The following is a 27,309-nucleotide window of genomic DNA, read 5'->3' on the forward strand; positions in this document are numbered from 1 at the left end:
TCAACAAGGGCCAGGACTTTTTCAGTCCTTACCCCGACCTGGTGGAATGCTCTGCCGGAAGACACTAGGGCCCTGCAGGATCTTTTACAGTTTCGCAGGGCCTGTAAGGCAGAGATGTTCAGCAAGGCCTTTGTTTGAGGATAGCTATGGTTGCTGGGCTGGCATCCCTCTCCCTCCCCCCACAACGGGGGCTCCTTGCCCCAATGAAGCATCTAGAAAACGGGAATTTGAAGGCACTTCATAATTCATCATCAGGCATCATCAGGCTTGTAACCTGTTTTTAGAAATTGATTTTAATGATAGTTGTATGTTTTTATTGTTGTACATTGGCCTAGAGCCCGGCTTCAGCAAGAATGGAATGATTAACCAAATTGAATCAATAATAATAATAATAATATATGTATCTCTTCCCTCCTTGCATTTGGCTACATAATTTGATTTCCTTATCCTACATGTTGATATATCTTGTCCTTGGAAAGCAATAATGAGACTAGTGTGCTTCTCAGATATTGTGTGTGTGTTGTGCCATCAAGCTGCTTCCAATTTATGGTGACCCTAGGAATTAACAATCTCCTAAATGTCCTATCCTTGCTAACTGAGAGCAGTGGCTTCCTTCACTGAGTCTATCCATCTCTTGTTGAGTCTTCCTCTCTCCCTGCTACCTTCAACATTTCCTAGCATCACTGTTATTTCCCATGATTCTAGTCATCTCATAACATGAACAAAATATGATAGCTGCAGTGTAGTCATTTTAACTTCTAGGGAGAGTTTGGGCTTGATTTGACATAATAAGGTAAAGGTAGTCCCCTGTGCAAGCACTAGTCGTTTCCCACTCTGGGGTGACGTTGCATCATGTTTTCTTGGCACACTTTTTATGGGGTGGTTTGCCATTGCCTTCCCCAGTCATCTAAAATTTACCTCCAGCAAGATGAGTACTCATTTTACCAACCTCGGAAGGATGGAAGGCTGAGTCAACCTTGAGCCAGCTACCTGAACCCAGCTTCCACCAAGATCAAGCTCAGGTTGTGAGCAGAGCTTGGACTGCAATACTGCAGCTTACCACCCTGTGCCATTTATTTGTCATTTTTGGCAGTCCATGATATCCATAAAACTCTCACATCAACACCAGTCTCAATCTCCTTCTGATTCTTCTTTGCAGTCTTCCTTTTGATTGATGATGGAGTCAAGGAATAGAAACTCTTGAACAATTTCAATTTTTTCATTGTCAACCTTAAAGCTGTGCAATTTTTTCAGATTTAGTGTGTCCCTGGTGCAGAGCTATTCCATCTAAACTCACTGATTTAAATGAATCTAAACTCAGTAACCACTCAGCATAGTGTGGCAGCACTATTATCTTTTCACTTTAGAATACATGTGAATAGGACACCAGTCTTATGCTGCTTATCATCTGCATATATTTTGAAAATCTGCTGTTTGCAGAGTCATGACCTTTAAAACTGGCAGGAGGTACATGTAAGTCTCATCAGAAGTTAGGTGGACTAAATGGCAGAACATGATTACTAACCAGGATCACTGAACTAACAGACATGTTCTGGATACATTCCCACTAATTACATATACATATGAACATATGAAGCTGCCTTATACTGAATCAGACCCTTGGTCCATCAAAGTCAGTATTGTCTTCTCAGACTGGCAGCGGCTCTCCAGGGTCTCAAGCGGAGGTTTTTCACACCATTTTGCCTGGACCCTTTTTTGGAGATGCCGGGGATTGAACCTGGGACCTTCTGCTTACCAAGCAGATGCTCTACCACTGAGCCACCATCCCTCCCTAATTAAGTTTTTAGTGCTTTACTATTATAACACCAATGCATATTCACTTTTATTGAGAATTTTAAGTTGCTTGTTGTACTATCCTGTGTAGGGTTAGTTTAAGACCACAGGATTGCCTTAAGAGTTTCTGGTGAGTAGCTGTGTTGGGCTGCAGTAAAAAGGGGCTCCCAATCCTTCCTTCAGGTTTCTGGGCTGAGCAAACAGCCCAAATGTTATTCTTTGACAGGGTGAGACAGCAAAAGTTCTTCAGGAAAGAAAAATCACACATTGACTGTTTCATGGTGCCATAGTAGCACAAAAACTTGGTTCCAAACCATAGGTTCATCTTTGTGGTTTCTGTGCAGTCCCACATGGGACTATGCAGGCCAGCCACAGAGAAGAGCTAACAGGCTTATTGATGAGAATTTTCTAGATTTACCTGAGGGATGGCGCTTCCCTCTCCCAGGTCCATTACTCTCCAATGGTCCTGTGAAGTTGGAGGGACCAGCACCCATCCCTCAGTTCTTTTTCTGCTGCTATTGTGAGAGGAGCTGGAAAGTTAACCTGCTATTTAGATGTGCATCCCTCCCTCCTTCCCCACTGTGATCAACCTTAGCTTGCTTAATACCGAAGATGCAAGGCGGTGGAGGAGAACTGAGGGATGGGTGGTGGCCCCTGCACAGGAATGTTGGGGAGTAAGCTTGTTAGCTCTTCTCTGTGGCTGGCCTGCACAGAGTCCCATGTGTGCCTGCATAGAAGACCACTCAATGAACAGCAGTTGCAGGTAAGCGCAATCGGTTTTCTCATGGATCCTTGGGGTTTTAGCAATGGGTGACCCCAAGCTCACAATCAGATCACATACTATGTCCATAGCCACAGATTATGCAGCATTACTAGGGCAGCTCAGTCAGACAGGGAAAGAACAACAGAGAGAAAATCTTGCCTCTGAGGGAGGGGAGGGGAGGGACCATTTCATAGCATCTATTACAAGGGCAAGGCATTTTTCCTTCCAGGCAGTTGGCAATATTAAATGCAATCCAAAAAAGAATTATACCCTTTTAAGACTAGTGACTTCAATGGACTAAAAAGCATGTACCTCTGCCAAGCATTGCACTATAAGACCCGTGATTTATATGTTTGGGTAATTTATTAAAATACTAAGAAAACAAAATAATATAAAACATTATTTTTCTTGCCAAACAAGTTCAAGAAGCCTTCCCCTCTTCCCAAATTAAAGGAAAACCACTGAAAAACCTCAGTTCCCACCAGTTCTGATGGAATGTAGGTTCTTTATTCCACCTTCTATTAAACGAACATCCAAGCTGGCTTACTTGGAGTTCATAAGAACAATACAAAAAATCAACTACACCAATGTAATGCCAGTCTGAGCAGCAATGTTATTGGATTAAAAATCCAAATGAAAGTCTGATGAAATCAGAAGCTTCAAAACCTAGATGACAGACTACACAATTATCTCTGGATTTTTTTAAAAAATAAAAAAATATAAGTCAAGACAAAAGACATACATTCAGGGACAGTTTATTTAAAATATGGGAAACTCTAAGAAGAATCAGTCCCCCAGTTTCATTGGCAATGTCACTAAGATGCATATTATGACAAGAATGTAAAGAATGACTTTGTAGCCTATGGTGATATGAAGTTAAAAACAATAACTCAGCATTGTTACAGTAGATAACCAAAACTACTTATGAACTGTCCAATGTACTATTCTAGAGTGATCTCCAAATGGATGTAGTATGCAGCTAGTCTGGCTCACTTTATTCATTTAAAATATTTATATGCCCGGCTTTCTCCAGGCCCACTTGGCAGTCATTTTCTCTCTCTCAGTCATACTAAAATTGCTAAGAATACATTTCAATTACTAGCTAGAAACTTCAAGTGGTAAAACACTGATCTACTTTACAAAACCTTAGTAGTAGTACGAATGGGTGACTATACCTGGAGTGCTTCAAAAAGGTTATATATAAATGTCCAGCACAGCTATTATATCAATTTCACCATCTGAACCAGTTCATGTGTCCTGATGACTTTTGATGACACTTTCAAGTTATATTTGGATGATGTCACATTCCTTTGAGGGGTGGGGGTGAGCACTTAAGGCACACTTTATCCAGTAGGCTTATTAAACCCAGGAGTTACTAATGTTGATCGTGCTTACTCTGAGTGAACAGGGGCTGACCCCAAAGAGTGACTCAGACACACGTGTTTTGCTCTTCCGGCTCACACGGCTTTATCTCCCATTTCCTACGTGCTGTAATTCCATGCTCAACGTATTAAATCACGGACGCTTTTTACGTTCGTATTCAGAAAAAGAAAAAGAAGACTACCTGCCCTCCCCCCAGGTTCTTCCGGGATTGTAGTCCCAGCGGATCCATTAGCCACGAGCATAGTCGGCGGCAGAACTACATTTCCCAAGAAGCCATGCTCCACTGCGGCCGGCCCCTCGAGAGTGCCGCTTAGGAGAGGGTGTTTTGCAGACTGCGCTGGCTGCAGTTGGTGCCGGCCGCGGGCTCCGCGATGGCCCGTTTGTTGCGCGGGGTGTGCGTGGTGGGCGCCCGAGGGATGGTGCGGCATCCTCAGCTGCGCGGCTCCAGGAGCATCTCCTCGGGAGGATGGGAGCCGCCGCCGTTCCCGGGCGATCCCCCCGAGTGTGCTGAGTCGCGGCAGCGGTGGCGGCCGTCAGCCGTGGCCTGGGCTGCTGGCGCGGCGGCGGTGCTGGCCGGGCTGGGGTGGGCGCGGCGGGCGGAGATGGCGCGGCAACCGAGTGAGGACGGGCGGGAAGACCTGGCGCGGCGCTTCGAGTGCTTCATGGCTCCGCCGGTGAGCGGGATGCGCGAGCTGCGGAGCCGGCGCGGGGAGATGCGGAGCCGCATGGAGCTGCTCATCATGGAGACGCAAGGCCAGGTGTGCCGCGCCTTGGCCCAGCTCGACCGCGGCGCCTCCTTCACGGTGGACCGCTGGGAGAGAAAGGAAGGTGACCGACTCGACTCCCCCGGGGAAGAGTTCCTTTGCTGCGACCCACACAGTCGAGTTTCTTGTACTCCGGAGTAACTAATCTGAAGTAGCCACCGAGCTTCCTGGCTGTACTCCTGAGGCTGGAGTCGATTAGTCTTGTCACCTGGTTTGTTTAGAGTTTAATTAATAACTAAACAATAATTAACTCTCTGCCTCGAGGACTTTAGTGTGGGGAGTTAAATGCTCATGAATCACCTCCACTGGTTTTCATGGGGCTTACTTTCTGGTAAACGTATGGAGGACTGAAATCATAGTGCCTTTTATAGCCCATCTGTAACTCTCTGATTTAGGTAACAAAGCAATAAATCGCTAATATGTATTGCAGCTCCTTCTTTGCTTGTAAATAAATGCTGTGTGGGTAAATGTGCTTTTATTGCAGGTTGGTGCAAAGATGTTAAAGGAGACTGTGTCTAATTTGCAATGAATAATCCTGTATTCAATAATGCTGGTTATGTACCATGCATTTGTGTAGCTGGGAGGACCTGCAGTGAAGTGGCTGGCCTTGTTATAGCTGCTACAGTAGTGTGGAGAAAGGGATTTCAGACTGGATTAGTTACTTGCAGGCCTCAGATTCAGTGGGAACTCACAGAAGCACAGCTCCTGAACCTTTCTGAGAGTTCCACCTCCTCCTTCTCAGAGTTCCATCTCATCCATTGAATAGCATGTGCAGCTGCGTAACAATCCCTGGATGATCTCCACCACCTATTTTCTTACAAAATGACCCCTGGTTACTTGTTACCTTTTTTTAGCACCCTGTAGTTGACCAGTCATATTACCAATTTGTGTCAGTACAGTGGTTTTGACATCTCCCCATATTTTGGTTATGCATAAATGAATCCATAGCAGTTATGACCACTGAGGGAAGATGTTAATTATTCTGGAGTACAAGAGTGTTGATTTTGTGAATGATGAAAAATGTCAAGGAAATCACAGGTATTGGAGATGTTTTACAGAAATTCTTATGTAGTACCTTTCCAGTGTGTAGGATTTTTGTATGGGATATTGACTGGATGATTAGATGACTTGATGCTTGAGAGGCAGAATCACTCGCCTGCTCATACAGCATTTCCATGGGATTTTGTACCATATGGACAAGGAGCTGCTAAAGCGGGCTCAAGCTGTATAGCTGCTACCCGTGAAATACAGCTCAGTTTATATGAGATGCTACATGAGCTTTTGCAATTCACTAGCCATCATATTTGACTCAAGCCGATGATTCTGCATGCAAGAAGGAAATTCCATAAGATCCTGTGTGCTTGCTGTATAATGGTGGAGCTTTTGATTTAACGTTACTTAACAGTAATACACAGGACTTACCATCCCTAAAGCAAAATATCTCAGGGAAGCAAATTAACAAAAGGGAATAGGATACATTTATAAGTGTTGTCAGCTAGCATTTATACACATTTCCTGGTTAACTACATGTGCTTGCTTCTTGTGTTGGATGGTAAAATCTTCTTACAATAAAATGTGAACAAACCATAGGATTATGGGTAGTATGAAGGCCAAGAATACATAACTTGGGACCATTTGTATAAGCAATATTCTTAAATATCTACACTGTTTATTTGGGTGCTGATTTGGTGGACAGGCATTACATTACTTAGTGTGTATATGAGGCATATGTTTAATTCAGGATATGTGAGGTTGGGAGGATAAGACAGGAGGGGCCAACTTTGACGTCTTATCTAACTTTTAACAAATATCAGAGAGCCCCACCTATTAAGCTGTAAGGATGGTGGGGGTGTGTGGGTGTCATATATTATGGGTGAAAGGCTTTTAGCATGTAAATATATACTTGTGATATATACGATTATGGATAGGCCAAATCATCAACTCCTTGCTCTTCATCCCACAGAAATGTTACCAAATTGTAGAGGTTTGTTCTGAAGGCAAAAGATTCCAGCTATCCTTACAAAGGAGGTGATCATTTGAATGTATAAGTTGGTATACTAAAATTGGTTGACAGCTCAAGAAAACACTGGTTCTTGTATTGAACAGGTGGTGGAGGCATCAGCTGTGTTCTTCAGGATGGTGAAATCTTTGAGAAGGCTGGAGTCAATGTATCTGTAGTGTTTGGCCATCTTTCTGAAGAAGCTGCTCAACAGATGAGAAGCAGGGGGAAAACTCTGAAGGCCAAGGATGGTAAGGCATGTTTTTGCCTAGACATCCATTTTTCTGTATACAGTTTATGTGCAGAGAGTTTTTCATTGTTTTGAAGAACTTATGCATTTAATAAAGTTAGTTTTGCTTCTTGTTCTTGGTATATATGGATGAAGTGATGAAATCCAAAACAGGTACAGTGAACTGTGTACCACTTCCTAGTGCAGGTGAAGGATTCTTTCTCCAAGGCAGAGCTAAACCACTCTGCCTCACTACCAAGCAGAACTATCCTTCGCTCTGTCTGCTTTTTTTTTCTGAGCCAGACCTGAGCTCTCACTTCTCCCTGAGGCAGAACTCAGCTCCCTCTGCGCTCTCTCTGAACTAAAATCCTGCTGCCCTTCTCTCCAACCTTCTGTCCTCCTCCTGAAAGGTGATTGGATTCTGGAACTGCACTCCTGTAGGCTGAGTTGCTGTTTTTTGTCCCTTAGAGGCAGGACAACCTTCTGTCCATCACAGTAGACTTTGTATTCTACTACTTTAAAAACTTGGACTTTTCTGAACTCTAGTCAGGTTGAGAGTAAATTTTATAGCTTCCAATCACACAGAGAAATAAGTGTTATGCTGCTACAAAAAGGAAATCCATGGTGTTGACAGTAGCTCAACTTACCTTTTCCCTCTGTTTGATTACAGCTGCCGCAATATGAGTACGTAAACTTCGGTCCTGTATTGTTAAAGACTGTGGTCCCAATTCTATGATCAACTGGTGGCTTCCTGTTGCCCCAACCAAATATATCATATGTTGTCGTGTCCTCTTTGAAGACCAATGCTTCCCTATTGTCAAGCAGCTAGCCTGGGCTTTATTTGTAGAAAAGCCCAGCAGGAACTCATTTGCATATTAGGCCACACCCATTGATACCGAGCCAGCTGGAATTGCATTCCTTCTCAAAAAAGCCCTGCAGCTAGTACTAACTTTTATCAGGAGAAAGGCAGAACCCCAGATTTTTGCATTCTTTAGTCCAGTGCTGCTGCCTGTATGTTAGTATCTTTAATTACTCATATCAGAAATTGCTTTAGGTCAAACATTTAAGAAATGTGTTTGTTTAGTATTAAATCAGTATAATATTAACAAGCAACACCAGAAACTGAAGTTACTTGAAAGTTCTCCTTGAAATGCTTCCTAGACCATAACTGTTTTCTGAATAATGGGAATGATAGTAATTTTAATTTTGAAACTTAATTTTTAGAAAGCATTTATTAATTTTTTTAAATACATAGAAAAAGCCAAAAATGCAACGTTGATTCTTATAATTCTCCTCACATAGTACAGAAGAAACAACTCTGGAGGAAAGTTTTAATGTTAATTTTGTTTTAAAGAGGTAAATTGTATGCATTGCTTGTGGGATGCAAGGAACCAAAGTGGCAACTAGAAAACTTTAAGCACTAAAACATGCTATATAATATTTGTACTGTTTGTTTTTGTTTGTGTTGCTTTCTAGGAAAACTGCCCTTTTGTGCCATGGGGGTAAGCTCCGTTATTCACCCAAAGAACCCTTATGTTCCCACTATACACTTCAACTACAGATACTTTGAAATTGAGGAGGCAGATGGTAAGATCTCTGATGATCTAGAACAGGGATGTCGAACTCATTTGTTACGAGGGCCAGATCTGACATAAATGAGACCTTGAGGGGCCAGGCCATGTCGGGTCGGGCCATGTGTGTACCTCTTTAAGATTAGGTAGCAGAGATATAAACTTTTATAAAGAACACAGACAAACACAAATATATATTTTTAAAAAACTTAAAACATGCATAAAACGTTAGCACTCATTGTTCTTAAGAATGCTTTCTTTGTATTTCTCCCATGGGATCCAGGGAACTGGGCAAAGGAAGCTCTGGCTCCTTCCTTCCTTCCCCAGGGGACTGGGGGGGGAACCTCAGCCAATGGAGAAAATAGAGGTTTTGCTCTGTAGCTCCTGTGCAATTGAGCAAGTATTGCAAAGCAAGCTGTTATGCAGAAGGAAACAAGATATAGGGAGAAGAAAGCAGAGGACAGCCAGTTGCTTGGGGGCCTGATAGGAGCCCTCTGACTTGGCCCCCAAACTACATGTTTGACACCCCTGATCTAGAATAAATGTAAAGAATAATGAAGACCAACTTCAGAAGGGCCTTATACTTTATCAGTGGATTAGGAATCCCCTTGAAATTGTTTTCTGAGCTGTAGTGAAAATTTTAATATAGTATTTAATTAGATTAATTGTTTATAAATAGAATGAATGTTTTGCTCTCATGCTTCAGAAATCTAGGAAAGGCTAAGATGTCATTTGGAGAGGCAATAGGAGGAATCAAACAGCTATAAAATATCTCAAGAAAAACTGAAAAATATTGTTTAAGAACAAAAGTATGACTTTTATTCATGAAGTGTTTCACAGAATGTGAACATTATCAAGGTAGCTTGGGGTCTTAACACACATACGGAAATGCATTTTTATGCAGTGTTCCCTCTAAGTTGAGCTAGCATGAACTAGCTCACAGATTTTTAACCTCCAGCTCACACATTTTTGTCTTAGCTCAGGAAAAATGGCCCCAGAGCACAATAATTTATGCAGCAGCTCACAACTTTAATGCTAATAAGCTCATGACTTTAATACCAGTAGCTCACAAAGTAGAATTTTTGCTCACAAAACACTGCAGCTTAGAGGGAACAATTTTTATGTATTCAGTTGTGGGCTGTACTGCCCCTCAGTCCTCAGTATCTTGCATCAGTGAAAACATAATATAATATAAAATCTAACAATATGATGTAACCAATTGCAAAACGAGCAGGAAATCTAACCCAGTGGTTGACAGATTCCAAGAGTTAAGTCACAGTGGTGCCTAGAAATTTCAGTAGCACTTAGTATTTTCAGCAGTGATTTTATTCTAAGGTCTTTCAGTGATCCTCAGGAGAAGAACAAACTTATCTGAGAAAGTGCGTGCACACGAAAGCTCATACCTTGAATAAAACTTTGTTGGTCTTAAAGGTGCCACTGAACTCAAACTTTGTTCTACCTATTATTTCATAGACTGTTTTGCTGTATAAAAATACACATGCCTGTCATTGCTTGTTTATATGTTACCTTTACATCATTTAGTGGTGGTACATAGATTCAATTCTTAGCTAGTTGTTTTCTAGATTGACTCCAATATTCAGTGAAGCAGAGCTTTTTAAAGCAATAATGAAGTTATGAGAAATTAGGGCTAAGTTAAGTTAGGGTTAAAGGTTGTGGTGATGACAAACGTGGTTACCCTGTATTTATTTATTTGCTATAACAATTTTGTCATAGTATTAATAAAATTATGGAAAACTATGAAGAATTTAGGATTAAGTTTTGTGATAATTAGAGTAATTAGAAAATATGGTTTGTTTGGTTGCTTTTTCTGGCATGTGGTTTTTAGTGTTGCTTTATCCAAACTTTTAAACATGCCAATAGCTACAAATTAAAATAAGTAGTAATATTATATGAATCCTGACCTGGATAGCCCAGGCTGGTGTGATCTTGTCAGATCTTGGAAGATAGGCAGAGTTTGCCTTGGTCAGTATTTGGAAGGGCAACTACCAAGAAAGTCCAGGGTTGCTATGCAGAGGCAGGCATTGGGAAACCACCTCTGAATGTTTCCTGCTTTGAAAATCCTAGCTGTGACTTCATGGCGCTATATATATCAGTCTTCTTTCACTACTAGTGTCCTACAAAGATCCATATGTATGCCTTACTGTGTAAGGCACTTAGTATTTAATTGCTATAGATGAGTCAGTAAAATGCTTTACAGTGATTCTGATATTAGTAGAGGAAACAAAAAAAACAATGTGTTCTCAGGTGAAATATATGGCAATTTTTTTCCATTGTAGGTTCAAAACAGTGGTGGTTTGGTGGTGGAACAGACCTTACTCCAACATACTTGAATGAAGAAGATGCTGTTCATTTTCATAAAACTCTGAAGGAAGCCTGTGACCAGCACGATCCAGAACTATACCCTAAATTCAAGAAATGGTATGTAAGTAGTACCACTCTTTTCCCTCCTAAGAGGTTGTTATAAGCATTACCCCGGGGGGGGGGTATTATCCTTTAATTTCAAGTGTGTTTTGACTTTTTCCCATAAACCTGTTGCCTTTTCTGAATAAATATAGACTGCAGACTTTGTTTTCTTGTGGAGATTTTCCATGACCATCAGCTGTTCTCTGTCTGAACCAGTGAAAAAAGATCCCTTAATTAGAAAATTTTTAGTTTTCTTCTTAAGCGGTCTTAAATATAGAGAAAGTGGGCAGTTATTTAGGCCGGCTTGCCATTCCATCCTACTGTCTGGTGAAGTGTGCTTAGAGCACACGAAAGCTTACCTTCTGAATAAAACTTTGTTGATCTTAAAAGTGGTACTTGACTCTTTGGTTCTGCTGCTTCAGACCAACACGGCTGCTCACCTGGATCTATCTACAAAGTATATCATTATCTGTTATATTATATTATATTATATTATATTATATTATATTATATTATATTATATTATATTAATTATATTTTAGACAGAATTCTTAGACTCTAGAGTGGGGCAGCTTTCCTTGCAGTATAAGCTTATGCTATTGAGCAACTAAAGCTTATACAGAGAAATACCTTTAAATCTGTTTCCCAGCTTGTTCTTTACATCATTAAAAAATATGTCTACCATGACTGGCATCTTAATGGTTTGTTAGTTTGTATTTATATAACTGAAAACATGCTATGTATAGTTTCTAAGTTGAAATTGAATGGAACAAGGGAGATGTGAGTCTTTCACCCCACCCGTATAGGAGATGAAGGTTACTGTTTGTATACTTAAAGACTGGTCTTGGAGTATGTAGCATGTATTTCAAAATCTGAATTAAGAACATAAGAACATAAGAGAAGCCATGTTGGATCAGGCCAACGGCCCATCAAGTCCAACACTCTGTGTCACACAGTGGCAAAAAATGTTATATACACACATACACTGTGGCTAATAGCCACTGGTGGACCTGTGCTCCATACACTGTGGCTAATAGCCACTGATTAACACAATAGCCACAATTAAAATTTACTGCAAAAGCAGTGCTTTGGGGGACTTGTTTGTGACTGTTACCAAAGGAGACAATATCTGCCGCTTGATCATTTGTTCACATTTCTGTAGCTGAATATATGTTTGGGGGATTTTAGATTTTCCAGTTGTGTGCTGTCCTTGACTTGTGTGGCTGTTGGTTTCAGGTGTGATGACTATTTCTACATCAAGCACCGTGGAGAACGAAGAGGGATTGGAGGCATATTTTTTGATGATCTGGACTGGCCCTCAAAAGAAGAGGCCTTTCAATTTGTTCAGAGCTGCGCCAAAGCCATTGTGCCTTGCTACATTCCCATTGTAAAGAAGCACTGTGACGACCCCTTCACACCAGAGGAAAAACTGTGGCAACAGATTCGTAGAGGGAGGTGAGTGACTGATGACCTTGTAGGCTGACAAGAAAAAATGGTGTCCGCTTCCTCAGTTTGTGTATCCGTTGAGGTTTCTAATTTTAACTCTGTTGCTAGTCATACATAATGTAATTCATTTCAAGTATCAAAGAATCTTTTTTCATTAGGGTGGAATCAGCTCAGAATTCACTAGAGTCAGCATGGTGTAGTGGTTAAAATGTCTAACAAGATATCTGAAAGACCCAGGTTGAATCCCCATTCTTCCATGGGACCTTTGTTGGGTGACCTTGGGCCAGTCACATGCTCTCAGCCTAACCTACTGCACAGGGTTATTGTGAGGAGAGAACAGAGAAGGGAAGAATATTGTAAACCACTTTTGGGTTATAGATTAAATAAATAATGTGCTGTTTGCTCGTTGCTGAAAATCCACTGGGATGGTTGATTTCCTGGCTGACTGTTTGTAAGTCAATATGTTTGCAAGTTCTGAGTCTCTTTTTGAAGGTTGGCTGTTCAGTAAAATTACCAAGTTTATCTTTTCGCTTATGTGCTATATGGCCTGTTGCTGATGTGAGCAGTTCTTTTTAAAAGGTGGAGTCTTAGAGCAGAGCATTATTTTTGCAAGATTAAAGCATTGTTCATGGAAAAACCGTGTCACTGTGCCTCCTGATAAACTATGTATCTTCTGGGATTAAGCTTCATGTAGGAGCTCAGTCATCAATATCTGCTTTTTTCCCCTTTTGCATGAAGATAAGGAGCTTTGGGCTAACCACGAGATTGCAGAATGAAGCATCAAGCTTTGCAGCAGCTGAAACTGTCACTTATCTTGTAAGAAACATATGAAGCTGCCTCATACTGATCAGGCCCTTGGTCCATCCAAGTCAGTATTGTCTACTCAGACAAGCAACAGCTGTCCAGGGTTGGTCTTTCGCATCACCTACTGCCTGGTCCTTTTCAATGGGATGCTGGGGATTGAAGCTGGGACCTGCTGCATGCAAAGCAGATGTTCTGCCACTGAGCCACAGGCCCTCCCTGTGTTCAGTTTTCTAACAGTAATAGATGCAAAATACCATTGCAAAGTAGGAGCCAGTTCAGATTGAAGATTTGAAAGTCCAAATAGCATGTCTGGAAGCTCTCTGTTCTCTCCTCACAATATCCCTGTGCAGGAACTTCTGTTCCTTCCTTCCTACTTTGCATCCCCACCTGTTACAAATTGCTAATTAACTGACAATTTTGTAGAAAGCCAGTGTCTTTTCCGCTGTATCTGATCTCTCGATCCTCTGTGATATTGAGGAAATGGTTAATCCCCTACTTACCTATTCCTATTGCTTCATAAATTTCCCAGAATATTAATCCTGGAATAAAATATTTGTAAAAAACTGATATGGATTTTAACCAGTTCTCTGTTGACCAAGCAGTTGTGGCTGATGAGGGTGTGTGAAAGCTGCCAAAACAACACTTCCTCAAGTGTTTGGATCCCTGACCATCATATCTCAAATTGTGGATTGTATAGGCTCAGTCTGAACATGCTCTTTCCTCTACCATCACTACTTGTTCCTCCTCCCCTCACTTCACCCTACCTTTCTTTGAATGTTGTTGTAGTGACTGAACTATAAATCTGGAATTCTGTGGGTTGTGTCTTGTCTGAGCCCTGAACTTGCCTTAGGCAACCTACTATCAGTTGGTTTCAGGCCCACATCTGCAGTAGCAGGGGAAGTACTAATCTAGTTTGAAGAACAATTGTAAAATTATTGAGACAGGTGTCAAGAATGGCTGGAAGGCATAGACTGTGAAGTGAGCAAGAAAACTAAAGAGACAAACGGTGGCAATTGCTATCTGTCTTCTGGCAAGAGAAGGAAGAACATAATAGGTAGAATCCTTGTGTGATGCAAAGTTCAGCATTATCAAAACAACATGGAACTAAAACCACAGGAGCAATTCTTAGCTGCTAGTCTTAGTAATTTGCAGATGGTGCCTGAAAAGTGTTGAAAAGGGAATGTTGCTTTTTAAGAACACTTATTGCCTTTAATTAAAAAGTGTATCTTGTATTGGCTCAGTGGGAGGGATGGTGGCTCAGTGGTAGAGCATCTGCTTGGGAAGCAGAAGGTCCCAGGTTCAATCCCTGGCATCTCCAAAAAAGGGTCCAGGCAAATAGGTGTGAAAAACCTCAGCTTGAGACCCTGGAGAGCCGCTGCCAGTCTGAGAAGACAATACTGACTTTGATGAACCCAGGGTCTGATTCAGTGTAAGGCAGCTTCATATGTTCATATGTTGTACCCAGAGAGACAGAGCTAATGATTCTCCTACCATCCATTATTTGGAACTTGTTGGCATATATATTTTAGTACATCACCATTTGTTTCAATTAGAATTACATACACCTGAATCCACTATATTGTGTTCATATTTGTGCAAATGGGTCCAGCCATATTTTATCATGAGTACGTGGTATAATAACTACAACAGCCTGGCATGCTTTCTGTGTAGAACAGATTAGGATGCAAACGGGAGAAGTAAAACAACTGTAATGGAGATGGTTGTACTAGGTAGTAAGTTGATCGGTGTGTGTTTTAGTACAGGACAGGTGGTGCAGCTCCTGAAAGTGGAGGACATTGGATAATCTAAGGGTATGAAAGTCGGGGAATGAAGGAAGAACTGCAAATAGTGACAGAGACACTTGGAGAGGGCCCCCTTTCTTGTGGCAGACAGCAATAAAAGAGGCCTGGTTTAATACAAAGCTGTTGTCTATAGTTGGCTGTGTTGTAGAAATGGCAAAACTATGACAAAAGCTTAAGGTAATTTTCAGTCCATTGTGATTGGGCTTTTAAGTGCATGCTTATTTGATACTCTGAATACTGCTTATTTGGTAATATACATTTCATTTCTGGCAAGATGTCTGTTTACACTTCATGTTGTTCCAAGGAGACCATGCTAAGCATTTATTGCAGCAAAGATGGCTCAAGTAGTTCCCAACCTGGTGCTCTTTGTTTATATGACAAAGCACTTAGAGCTCAGTTTTGTACTGTTTGCTCATAATAGTTAAAACGATATGTAGGACTTTGTATATCTCAAGATTCCGCAAGTATTGGGTGCAAATTGCAGCAGTCTGAGATTTTCAGTATTCATTTTTAAAGGGAGAGCCTTCAAAATGTGTGGGCAGTGTGTAGAGAAATTTCAAAAGCCAGAGAAGAGGCAGAGTAGGAATTGCATGGCCTGGAGGAAGGATCACAAGTGCTCTGTGACCATTAGTAAAACCAGAATCAATTGTGCACAAACTCAAAAGTTTGCATGCTAATGATAGAAGTCAACTTTTATTTTGGATAGTATTTTGGCTCCTTAGGCATAGATAGCTCCCTGATGACATTCTCCTGTGACACCATCTCTTTCTTGTATTCTCCAACAGGTATGTGGAATTCAATCTGGTGTATGACAGAGGCACAAAGTTTGGTCTTGCAACATCAGGATCAAGGATTGAAAGCATACTTATGTCACTGCCACTCACTGCCAGGTGAGAGCCCGATCACACATAGGCAGACATACTAAGCATCCTTTGATAGAAAGCTAACTAGCTCCGTTCTTTTTATTGTAAAAAAAGATACCACTGCAGTGAGCTTAAAACTGTTAGCCTGATATAGCTCTGGTCTTATTATAACTAATGTTACACAACAAGCTTTGACACACATCCCCATATATGCTGAAGAGTGTTCAGTGAGGCCCAGCTGAATTACACATTCAGTTAAGACGACGGCACTGGATTTATATCCCACCCTCCGCTCCGAATATGAGAGTCTCAGAGCTGCTCACAACCTCCTTTATCTTCCTCCCCCACAACAGACACCCTGTGAGGTGGATGGGGCTGAGAGAGCTCTCCCAGAAGCTCCCTTTCAAGGACAACCTCTGCCAGAGCTATGGCTGACCCAAGGCCATTCCAGCAGGTGCAAGAGAAGCAGGCATCTGGGGCTCTTCATTGATTGCAGCAGGAATGGTTGAACTTTTATCCCTTCTTTCATAGGCAGACAGTTACACTGGCATGGGGAATGGGAGTGAGCCCTGATCAAACAAGATTCCAGCTAAGCCCTACTCTCCACCTGCTTCACTGTCAGTTTGACTTTTATGTTGAACTGTTAGTCTCTTCCACATACACTAAATAATGCACTTTAGTGATCATTTGCAAGTAGATTTTGCTGTTTCACACAGCAAAATCTGGTTAAAAAAATGGATTGAAAGTACATTATCCAGTGTGTGAAACCACATCATCTCTGGTTTCTTATGCTAGCCTATTATTTTGCTGGGCCAGAACAAAGGGATTTTGAAACAATCCTAAACCACCCAATGGATATAACTTGACTACAGGATCTCTCTCTAAAATTCCTAGATTTGAATTAAAAAACAAAGAGGAATTTAGTTAATTGAAAAGTAAAACACTTTATTTTGGAATGTAAAATACAAACCAAACACAAACATTGATAATGTTCAGTATGTTGTAATCAAAATTACATACTCCTGCTTCCTACAGGGAAGTAAGAGATAAATAATCTGTAATGATACAATATGGAATGGGAGAAAAGTAATACCTATGTTTTTCCTCCCCTCCTTCCTATATACAGATGGGAATATATGCACACGCCTCCAGAGAATTCCAGGGAAGCGGAAATTTTAGCAGTTTTGCGCCAGCCCCGAGACTGGGTTCAGTGACCAGCAACCTCCATTGAGTGATCAGCCATGGGAAAGGATATGAATTCCTGCTGGCTGTCATTGTGCTGCAGTTAATCTTTGTCTACTTGTTCTCTTATCATGTGTCTTAGAAATAGTAAATTATTGTACATAGTGTTCTCTTGAAAAGCCAGAAGCTGTTCCAGACACATTGTCTTGTGAGATTAACTTGACATACACCTGTGTGAAGTGCAGGGAACAAAAGGGCTCACTGAGATGCACTCAAATTGTGATCAGTGTGGAGTGATATTGGATGCTCTGAGCTGTTATGTTTTTTTCAGACCCCAAAAGGGAGCTGTTCTAGGGACCATCTATAATTTACAAAATGTTTCTTGCTTGCTTTAGTAGTTATGTGTATTGCTTGATGGTGCTTATTTGTTAAATTCTAATTTTGAAGAGAGTTTACTTGATCTGCATTGTTGACCTCTGCTGACTTGTTGGATATGTTCTACTCAAGGAAACCTCTGCCGCACAGATAGTGCTGTGGAACTTGAGCAAATGGCATCAGCATGTGGGTTTCTGCCCTTAAATAAAACGTGAACTGTAATAGCACAGCTCAGGGCCAGAAACCTGTGGAATAGGAGCCACATCAGCACTTCTCACATTTTGCTACTTTCCATTAGAAAAGGCAGCAGTTTTAGGTTCCAGTGTCCAACACCATTGCTACAATGAATTAACATATAAACTGTGAGTACACAAGGGTTTGGTTTGTGCACACACATGCTTGATCTTATAAACATGCAGGTTTTGTAAACCACTGAAGTCTGGCGGAAAATATTTAGGTACTTTTACTCCAGCATCTTCAATGCATGATTTTTCAAAGTAGGATATCTATCTGCCTTTGAGGCTTGATAATAGTGGGAACAAGTTGCTTCAGGAGCAGAAGCTTAAGAAGATATAAACAGGAATAAGCAGTGATAATTTAAACCAGTTTCAAGGATGTGTTTAATTTGCTTTTATCTTTTCCACAGCTATAAATAAAATGGAAAATTTGTACATGCAGTTTTTAAATGGCTCTTTTCCAAGGTCTGTCCTTCATTAACACTATTTACAAGAGTCTCATTCCAAACCAAACATTTTTATTGTCATTTTTAAAAAATGCTGCAGAACTTTGAGGCCATGAAAACACACTAATTCTGGCTGGGTTGGCTAAACTTACTGAGAACATGTGTGCTGGATCTCTATCTAGTGGGAAGCAACTTGTAAAGTGGAGTGTTTTGGGGGATTTGTAGTACAAGGGCAAAAGATACCTTTAACATTACAATTTAGGGTGCTGTAACCTCCTTTCAGGATGATTGAATTAATATACTTATTGGTTACATCTTTTGACTTGAATAGCTTGTTCCAAGCCTTGGATTCTACATATTATAGGAATCACACATGTCCACTGATTCTTTATTATTTGATACAAAAGTTTTACCTAGGGGAAGCAAATACCAAGATGAGTCAGAGGGTAAGATGCACACTAACAGACATGGTGTTGTAGGAGTGATATATACTTTAAGGTTTCCCTATTCTTTGGGATTGGCATATGAATGTCCTGTGTTCTACAATATTTTAATGTACTTTTACAGTGCATTATATCACTTTTGCTTGTGGACTTAGAGCAACAATTGGTTTTAAAGTACCATTATAAAAGTATTTGGGGGGGAGCATTTCTGAAAAGGTCTCTCATTTTCCCCAAAATTGCCATCTTTTTTCTGCTGCAGGTCTCAGAAAACAAATGTGGGAGGGGATTCCACTCCCCATTTTTCTGGGCCTGCACATCTCTTTTCTGAACTCTGCAAAAAAAACACCCCACCACCACCTTATACCACAGAGCCAGCTGTGGTTAAAGAGCTGTGGACTCTAGTCTGGAGAACCAGGCTTGATTCCCCACTTCTCCACATGCAGACTGACCTTGGGCTAGTCACAGCTCTCAGAGCTGTTTCAGCCCCACCTACCTCACCAGGGTGTCTGTTATGGGGAAAGGAAGGGAAGGTGATTGTAAGCAGCTCTGAGCCTCCTTTAGGTAGTAAAGGGTGGGGTATAAAAACCAACAGTTTGGTGTAGTGGTTAAATGCACAGACTTTAATCTGGGAGCACTGGGTTTGATCCCCCACTCCACATGCTGCTGCTGCTGCTGCAGTGAGCTTGGGTCAGTCTCAAGTTCTCAGCAGAGCTGTTCTCTCAAGAGCAGTCTCAGAGAGCTCTCTTAGCCCCACCTACCTCACAGCTGTTCTCTCAAGAGCAGTCCTCTGAAAGCTCTTTCAGCCTCACCTGCCACATGGTGTCTGTTGCAGGGAAGGGAAAGAAGATTGTAAGCCGCTCTGAGACTCCTTCGGGTAGTGAAGGGTGAGGTATAAATCCAATCTCTTTATCACAAAATGCTCTTGCTTGATGTATTCTGTTTACTGACAGTTTGTGGAGCACTTCTGTGAAGCTGAAGCTGAATAAAATTGGTGGCACAAATACATCTGTGTATTTTACTTCAGGCTGCAAGGAGCAAGCATTTGACTATCATGGAAAATAAGACCTTAATTCTTATGCTGTAAATAAAAAGCCATATAAGCATAATAAGCAGCAGTATTATAGCTGTACAGTTTTGCTGTTTTATAGACAATTGTAATAAAAATACCTATTTTAATCTATTTTTCCAGTCAGTTTGTGATTTTTTTCCTACCTGTAAAGGCGGGATTTCTTTTTCCCCTGTAGAACTCATGTTTGTTTTCTTTGCTGATGACTGTCCCACAAAGAATTCATATTTATAACCAGGGCTTTTTTAATAGAAAAAGCCCAGCAGAAACTCATTTGCATATTAGGCCACACCCCTGACAGCAAGCCAGCTGTAACTGTGTTGTGTGTTCCTGCTGAAAAGAAGCCCTGTTTATAACCAATACTCCCTCTATTTCAGGAGCTACTGGCTAATTAAAGTTATGAACTACTGTATAAATTATTTTGCTATGGGGCCAGTTTTCCTGAGCTATGACAAAAAAATGTGTGAGCTGGGGGCCAAAAAAACTGATTCAGCTTAGAGGGAACACTGTTTATAACCCTCCTTCACCAAAGAGCTCAGTGACAGTAGTAGGGAGAAGGCCCCATTAAAGCAACTTAATTTATTGAGTTGGCTTTGAGGGTTCAGACCTTTCAGTACTTAAGAGGAACTTTGTTGGTGAAGGAATGTAGCTGAGCCACTTAAACAAAACTCTATAATGGCCAAAGTCTTTCCTGGTCTATTAAAGATTGAAATCAATGGGTACTGTGTTGCTATTCCCAGCCCTGGATTAACCATTAAACAAAACAAGCACATGCTTAGGTCACCAACGGAAGGGGGACACGTTGAAGATGACAGATTTTACTCAGTCATCATTTCTGTTATGGCTGTTCTTAAATGATAGGCAGTGGTACCATTAGCACTGAGAAGGGGGAGGTAGCAGGGGCAACTATGGGACAAGTCAGGCTGGATGCCTTGTCTCTGCTAAGTATAGAAGATTTTATGTCAGGTTTGGGGACTTGATCAATTTTAAGAAGTAGGAGACAACTTTAAGAAGTAGGAGACAAAAGTTTAAATGAAGTTATAAGGCAACAATAAGCATTTTGCTTCTTTCGATCCATGTATGCTGAAATGCTATATATCTTCATGGTTAGAAAGAAATTGAATTAAATATGTTTTGTAGACAATATTTCTGCATTAGAATATCTTTTAAAAATAAAAATGTCCAGCAACACTGTTGGCATTTAATGGCACTGGTACCAGAGTTTGCAATAAACCCAGATGCCAACTTTGCTTCTACATACACCCAGACAACACAATCGCTGGATCTAACAACATCAACTACACCATCTCAGGCTCAGTTATTTGCTCATCTTCTAACACTGTATATATGCTATTAAATGCCAACAATGCCCTTCAGTTTTCTATATAGGGCAAATAGGCCCATCCCTATGTCAAGAACAAATGGACACAAATCTGACATCAAGAATTACAAAACTGAGAAACCTGTAGGATAACGTTTCAGCATCCCAGGACACTCAGTGGGGGACCTTGAAGTAGCTGTTTTGTTCTGTTTAAAAAAACGACTAGAACAGGAGACTGCTGAATTACAAATTATTACATCAGGACAGTAGAACCCCTAGAGCTTAACAGAAATCTCAGGTTCTTACCTCACTACACATGCTAAATTGCTCAGTTCTCTCTTATACCCAGAATTAACCTTTGCTGGTCTTGAAGTAGCCACTGGACAAAAAGTTCTCACATCTGTTTGTTAGCTCTTTTATTATCTGTATGCTAATTTGCTGCTATTTACAGGCCTTAACAACTGCTTTAATCCAGTCTTAGCTATTGTTCAGTTACTTATAAATCTTGACTCTGATTAGCCGTTCCTGGCAACTGAGAGCTACACATCCTTTCTCTACCTATATGTAATGGTTAAGGAAGTCATATTTCAATGTATTTGAAGAAGAGTGCATGCACAGGAAAGCTTAACCTTGTTGGTCTCAAAGGTGTCAATGGACTCAAACTTAGTTTTGTTTTCCAGGACACAATTCTAGGTGGGGCGGTGGGCACGTTTACTGGGTGAGCCTGTAGGCTGTCACCCTCGTGGAGGCTGCTGTGATCCAGGGCTAGATTAACAATTAGGCCAAGTAGGCACTGGCCTATGGGCCCCGATGCCTTTAGGCGCCCAAGCCAGCCCCCCCTTTCCCCCCTGCTTGCAGCCCTCCAAGCCTCCTCACACAGCCAGAAACTGAGCCGCGCTTTGCCCAACTTGCCCGGTGCAAGGTCTTGTTGCCAAGTTTGCCTCTCTCTGCCTCTCCCCGCCCCCCCTAGCTTTGTCAAAGGGGCTTTTGAGAAGGTGCCTGCAGCAGGGCAGGCTGCAGTGGGGGCCACAGGTGGTGGGGTGGGCACTCCAATGCTGAGATAACTTGTAAGGGGGCCCCAAGATTTTGACTGCCTAGGGGCCTCCACAGGGTTTAATCCGGCACTGCTGTGATCATTGATCCATCTGGCAGGCTATTTTTAAAATGCTTTCTCGAGGGTCCTGCAGAGGAGCACCTTGAGACTGATCTTTACCAGCCAGTCTCTACGCTGCTGAATTTACCACGATCCCCCACGGTGGCCCTTGGCCGTCCCTGCTCAGTCTGCGCATGTCCTCCCTGACTAATTTGACTAAGCTTGGGATAGCTGGAGGAAGAATGCCTGGAGAGCGGAGGCCGCCTTAATCCGGTCAGAGAGGGGGCTCTGTATGGCGGGCGGCGAGGCATAACGAAGCATGCAGGTGGAAAAGCAGTTGTTGCTGATTTTGCACATTTGCGGGGTGGCACCTGCGGAAGGCCCTGCAGACATGAGCGAAAGTGTTTGGCTGGAGCAGATGAGACGTTAAGCTCTCCTTCCTCCAAGAAGCAAAGCAGTCCATCCGTCTCCGCCTGGCCTCTCCTCTGAGGGTTTTGTTCCTTTGGAAAATGTTTATTCCCGATGCAAAGTCCAATAAAATGTAACACAATTCCATAGTGCCTTTAAAGACTTACAGATTCTTCGTGAAACAGAAGCGTATGTCAGAGAAGCGTATGTAACGAGGCTCTTGTTTCCCCGTAGCAAACTAACTGCACTTACTTCTAAAATCTGTTTCTTAGAAAAGAAAGAACACCATCATTCATTGGATCTCCATGATATAGGCGTATTCACAGGTCATTAAATATCACTGGAGTGGCGCGCCGTGATCGTATAGTGGTTAGTACTCTGCGTTGTGGCCGCAGCAACCTCGGTTCGAATCCGAGTCACGGCAAGTTTTCCCTTAGTCTTTTGGGGTTCTTTGCTTCCAGGCTATTCTTTCCTAACATGTTTCCCGTTTACACCCATGATTATCCGATTTAAGAAGCTCTTTTAGAGGAAGCAAACTCTTTTTCCCTCTAATAACTCCTATAACACTATTCCGAAATAACATTTTCGGGGCACAATAAAAGTTTCAGAGATATTGTGTATAGATGCACATTGTTTTAGAAACCAGTTTGGATGTCAACAGAGTCAGAAACATTACATGACCTCTGGCAAAACGGCCTTGTATGTAACAATGAGAACAGCACACTTTCTTGTACTGAGGTTTTTTCAATGGGAGAGGGGGAAAAGGACAATTAAAGTAGTAACTTCGGATTTCTCTTCACTCAACACTTTTTTTTAATGCCAAAAAGAAACTGGCCCGTACGGGGATCGAACCCGCGACCTTGGCGTTATTAGCACCACGCTCTAACCAACTGAGCTAACCGGCCGTACACGAAATGTGTTTTCTCATTTTCTCTCTTGTTGAAAACAAGTGTAATTGAATGATGCGGCAGTCTTACTTCTAAACCAGATATTGCTTTCTTTTACATTGATTTTGACCACAAACACTAAATAATCATTTTTTCATACGTCTTGAGCAATTGGGACTGTCGTCACAGAAGGGCAGCAAAGAAAGAAACGAAATGTGATCGGGCTGGCGGCACGTGCAGTCCTTCAGCTGGAACTGAGTAACAAGAGGACGAGGATAAAAAGTTTCAAAATTTTATTCCATTATTTTCTCAGTTAACACGGGCAAGAATGCATTGCAAGCTCCTAAACTGCTTAAAAACGAAATGTGTACCTCCCCAGTCAACTTGTTCATCCACAGTTTAAAATGGGAGCGAGCCGGGTTTGCCTGCAGGACTGCTGGATTCACAGAAGGGAGGGAGATTAATTTCACCTCTTCTGGATTCACTCCCAATCTCCCCTCCGGAGGGGAACGGGTGAGCTTGTATAAAATAAAAAACGGCCATTAAGCCGCAGTGAAGTCAACAGAAAAGGAAATATTTCATTCACACTATTAGGATGAAAGTCGGAAAGTCCTCCTAGGCCAAGGAAGGCTGCATGATCAAAAGAAGAAAAGGGAAAAGACGAAAGTCAGACTCTTAAAGCAAACTCATTAAGAATGGTGGAGGGCGTTTATCGGCAGGTAATGCTGTTCGTCGCTTAGATCAGGCAGTTATGAGAGTTGTCATGGTCTACGAATAGCTTCTATTAGGCTTTCATGCCCTAAATAATACACGTAATTAGGGAAATGCCAACATTGTAATATAAACATCTGCCCACTTATTCATTAGAGAGCATTTTTGCAGACTTATCTACCAAGTTTGGGCGCCGTGGCTTAGCTGGTTAAAGCGCCTGTCTAGTAAACAGGAGATCCTGGGTTCGAATCCCAGCGGTGCCTCTAGAAGCTTTCATTCTTGTATTTTGCTTTTCGTCATTTATTGCTAAATATTAAGTTTAGGACAAAATAGGTTCCTCAGCTATTCCTGTGATTTTTGTCATTGAATGGTTCTTAGAATACAAGATCTGCTGGAAGAGGCCAATGTCTCATCTAGTTAAGCATCCTTTCCCAAGCAGATGTCAAACTTCAGAAACTGGCATTCCGAATTAGACTTCTCTGACCACAAAAGCCCCACTCACCCATCCCAGGTTATCCTCCATGATTTTGCCTTTCGAAGACATCTAACTAGCAGTCATGGGCATAGCCTGTACAATATAACATTTTGAGATGGGATGGCTAGCACTGCACGCAGAATCCAAACTGCAGCTGCACCACAGACCTACACAAGGGTATCACTTGTACTAGCCATTTTACTGGGATACCTTCTCCTACTAATCCCTGTCATAGAGTTCTCCTTTCTCATCTCTGCCATGCACTGAGTCAACATTTTCAGCATGGTGCTGCCCATTCATCCAGTTTCAAAGACTTGTTCACAATCTGCTTTGGTTTTCTTTCTTGAAAATAAGTTGATGTTGTCTGCAAACTTGACCCCATCACTTCTTCCAGATCATTTATGTATAAATGAAACACAGATGCTTTGAGGGACCCCTCACTTACTCTTCTCTGCCGTAAGAACTCCCGGTTTAATACTACCCTTCCTTCACGTTGCTTAACTAGTTACTAATGCACAAGAGAACCCTTCTACTTATCCATGACTGGCAACTTTACTCTGAACCTTCGTTAAAGTATCACGTCAATTAGGGAAGAGGTGGGGAGTTCCACTATATAATGACTCACTGTCATCTTCATAGTAAGGCCAATGTTCTGTTCTGAACAGAGGTCATTCAGCTGAGGAAACGTTAAACAGCAGTGATGGGGGACTAGCTAATGTCTGGATGCATCAATAACCTACCATCTGCATGCTCTCCTTGGCCAAGATGACTGTGTTTGTCTTCCTCATGTTTGACAGGGTTTGCAAATGAGCCCGACACTACAGCGTTGTATGTCCTCAACAGCCCTGATTACAAAAGCCACCAATAGAACTGGAATTCCAGGACCAGGCAAAAAAGCAGGCCATATCTCAAGAAACTAACTCTCTAATTAAGGCCTTTGGCTTTCCAACTGGGTGGAGCTCTCTGTTCAAATACCATGAAAGCTGGAAAGCCAAAGGCCTTAGCTAGTTAGAGAGCTACCGTAGTTGCTGAGATAGGCTTTTTTGCCTAGTCCTGGAATTCATATCCAGGTTCCTCGCAGACCTTTCAGTGTGTGTCATCTATAACTAGTGTTATATTGGTTTTATGATTTCTGTATTAGCACTAGAGCTTGCTTTCTGATCATATATATATTTGAATGGTTGGCTAACTGCCACAGAAAACAAGCATGCAGTACACTGCTCTTCAAGATCTTCACACCAACAGCGACCTGATCCCTTAATTGGGAGGTGCTAGAGACTGAACCTGATCCCTTTGGTCTACAAAGCAAATTCTTATCCCTGAACCAAGAGAAACAAACAGTGTGCTCTCCTCACCTGCGGCATTCCCTCCCCTTCGAGAGACCGTAAGTTCTGCTTGAGTTTAAAGTGTGGGTGTGCATATCTTTTTTACCTGATTCCCCCCCCCCCCCTAAATAAATAGCCTCTTCAAATTAAGCAATACCAGTCCACTCCACTGAAGTCTCTCATGTAGTTAAATCCAAGTGGGCAGCCGTGTTGGTCTGAAGCAGTAGAACAAAGTAGGAGTCAAGTACGTTCTGAATAATACTTTGTTGGTCTTAAAGGTGCACTTGACTCCTACTTCTCTCATGTAGTGTCAGGGTTGGTGTTTGGGGTGAGGGCTTAGCAGCAGCTGTCATTTCACCTGCTTACGGGCTCTCTGTCGGTGCCTCAGAGTACCTTTCCCAGCGCTGTGCATCTGCAGCCAACATAAACATTTCAGGAAAAGCCGACCTCAAGCAAACAGGATGGCCGAGGCTGGCCCGAGACTCCGAATTCCTGCTGCTAAGCAGCATTCGGCATGGTTAGTATTTGGATGGCAATGGGAAACCATTAAGAAATGAACTAAATGAAGCCACGAGTTTCCACGTAGAGGAAGGCAATGGCAAACTGAGAGCTAGCTGGGGGTACTTTCACATGGATTTTACGTAGATCTCAACTAGAACACTTAAAAACAAAAACCAGGGACCGGGGGGGGGCGGGGCGGCGGCGGCGCGGGAAAGACTCCTCTCCATTCTTACAAATAACACAGAATGCAAGCTACGCCAAGTGATCTTTCACTCCGTACTTGTGCATCCAGCGAAGTTTTCCTGTATAAAGTCTCAAATTTGCAACCACCGCATCATCACGCAATCGTCGAAAGAATATGCCAATGAAGGGTTAACGCGCGATAACGGCAAAGGAACTAAAAGCCCGGAAAATCTACAACCAATGAACTAAAAGCTACTGTTCACCCATTTGCAGACTCGAGTGCCCTTCGGTGCGTCAATACAGATGCTAAGCCGCTCTTGCAGCTTGTAAACACTAAACATTGAACCCGCAGATTTAAGAGAGTGTAAAAGTACTTAAAACCCTGTTTTGTCTTTTAAAAATATTGTAGCTTTTAATATAAAGACGCAGATAACCAAAATACTCCTTTTGTCAGAAGTGGGATTCGAACCCACGCCTCCAGGGGAGACTGCGACCTGAACGCAGCGCCTTAGACCGCTCGGCCATCCTGACAATTGGAAAGAATGCTTTTACACATTTACTAGTAACCAAAAGTCAAATGAACCACTATTCAAAAATTCACCCAAATAAATTAATTCAATTTAAATGGCATTGCATTTATTACATTAAAATATCACTGCCACCTCTTCATTTCTCCCTCCACATCCCTCACACTATATTTTACCTCGATAATCAGCTAACTTTGCATCCAGATTTAGCACTCTTGTCCAGAATTAATTTTTCCTCATATGAACCACAGCAAAAAAGATGAGGAACTTCTAAACATCAACCAGACA

General features: G+C 41.9%; 1 protein-coding gene and 4 non-coding genes across 5 annotated transcripts; 3 read left to right on the forward strand and 2 right to left on the reverse strand.

Annotated features, from left to right (window-relative positions):
- Positions 1 to 4,311: 4,311 nt before the first annotated feature.
- Positions 4,312 to 19,704, forward strand: CPOX (coproporphyrinogen oxidase). Its single transcript, XM_060234607.1, has 7 exons — positions 4,312 to 4,768; positions 6,811 to 6,954; positions 8,409 to 8,519; positions 10,801 to 10,942; positions 12,164 to 12,382; positions 15,765 to 15,869; positions 16,969 to 19,704. The coding sequence occupies exons 1-7, from the start codon at positions 4,312 to 4,314 to the stop codon at positions 17,054 to 17,056; spliced, it is 1,266 nt and encodes a 421-aa protein (XP_060090590.1). The 3' UTR covers positions 17,057 to 19,704.
- A 3,060-nt stretch (positions 19,705 to 22,764) lies between these two features.
- Positions 22,765 to 22,836, forward strand: TRNAH-GUG (transfer RNA histidin (anticodon GUG)). The gene has a single exon. It is a non-coding gene; the product is annotated as a tRNA-His (tRNA).
- Positions 22,837 to 23,243: 407 nt separating this feature from the next.
- Positions 23,244 to 23,317, reverse strand: TRNAI-AAU (transfer RNA isoleucine (anticodon AAU)). Its single transcript has one exon. It is a non-coding gene; the product is annotated as a tRNA-Ile (tRNA).
- Positions 23,318 to 24,199: 882 nt separating this feature from the next.
- On the forward strand, positions 24,200 to 24,273 carry TRNAT-AGU (transfer RNA threonine (anticodon AGU)). The gene has a single exon. It is a non-coding gene; the product is annotated as a tRNA-Thr (tRNA).
- Positions 24,274 to 26,942: 2,669 nt separating this feature from the next.
- TRNAL-CAG (transfer RNA leucine (anticodon CAG)) lies at positions 26,943 to 27,025 on the reverse strand. The gene has a single exon. It is a non-coding gene; the product is annotated as a tRNA-Leu (tRNA).
- Positions 27,026 to 27,309: the final 284 nt, after the last annotated feature.

Source organism: Heteronotia binoei, chromosome 3 (assembly GCF_032191835.1).
Source record: "Heteronotia binoei isolate CCM8104 ecotype False Entrance Well chromosome 3, APGP_CSIRO_Hbin_v1, whole genome shotgun sequence".
NCBI lineage: Eukaryota > Metazoa > Chordata > Lepidosauria > Squamata > Gekkonidae > Heteronotia > Heteronotia binoei.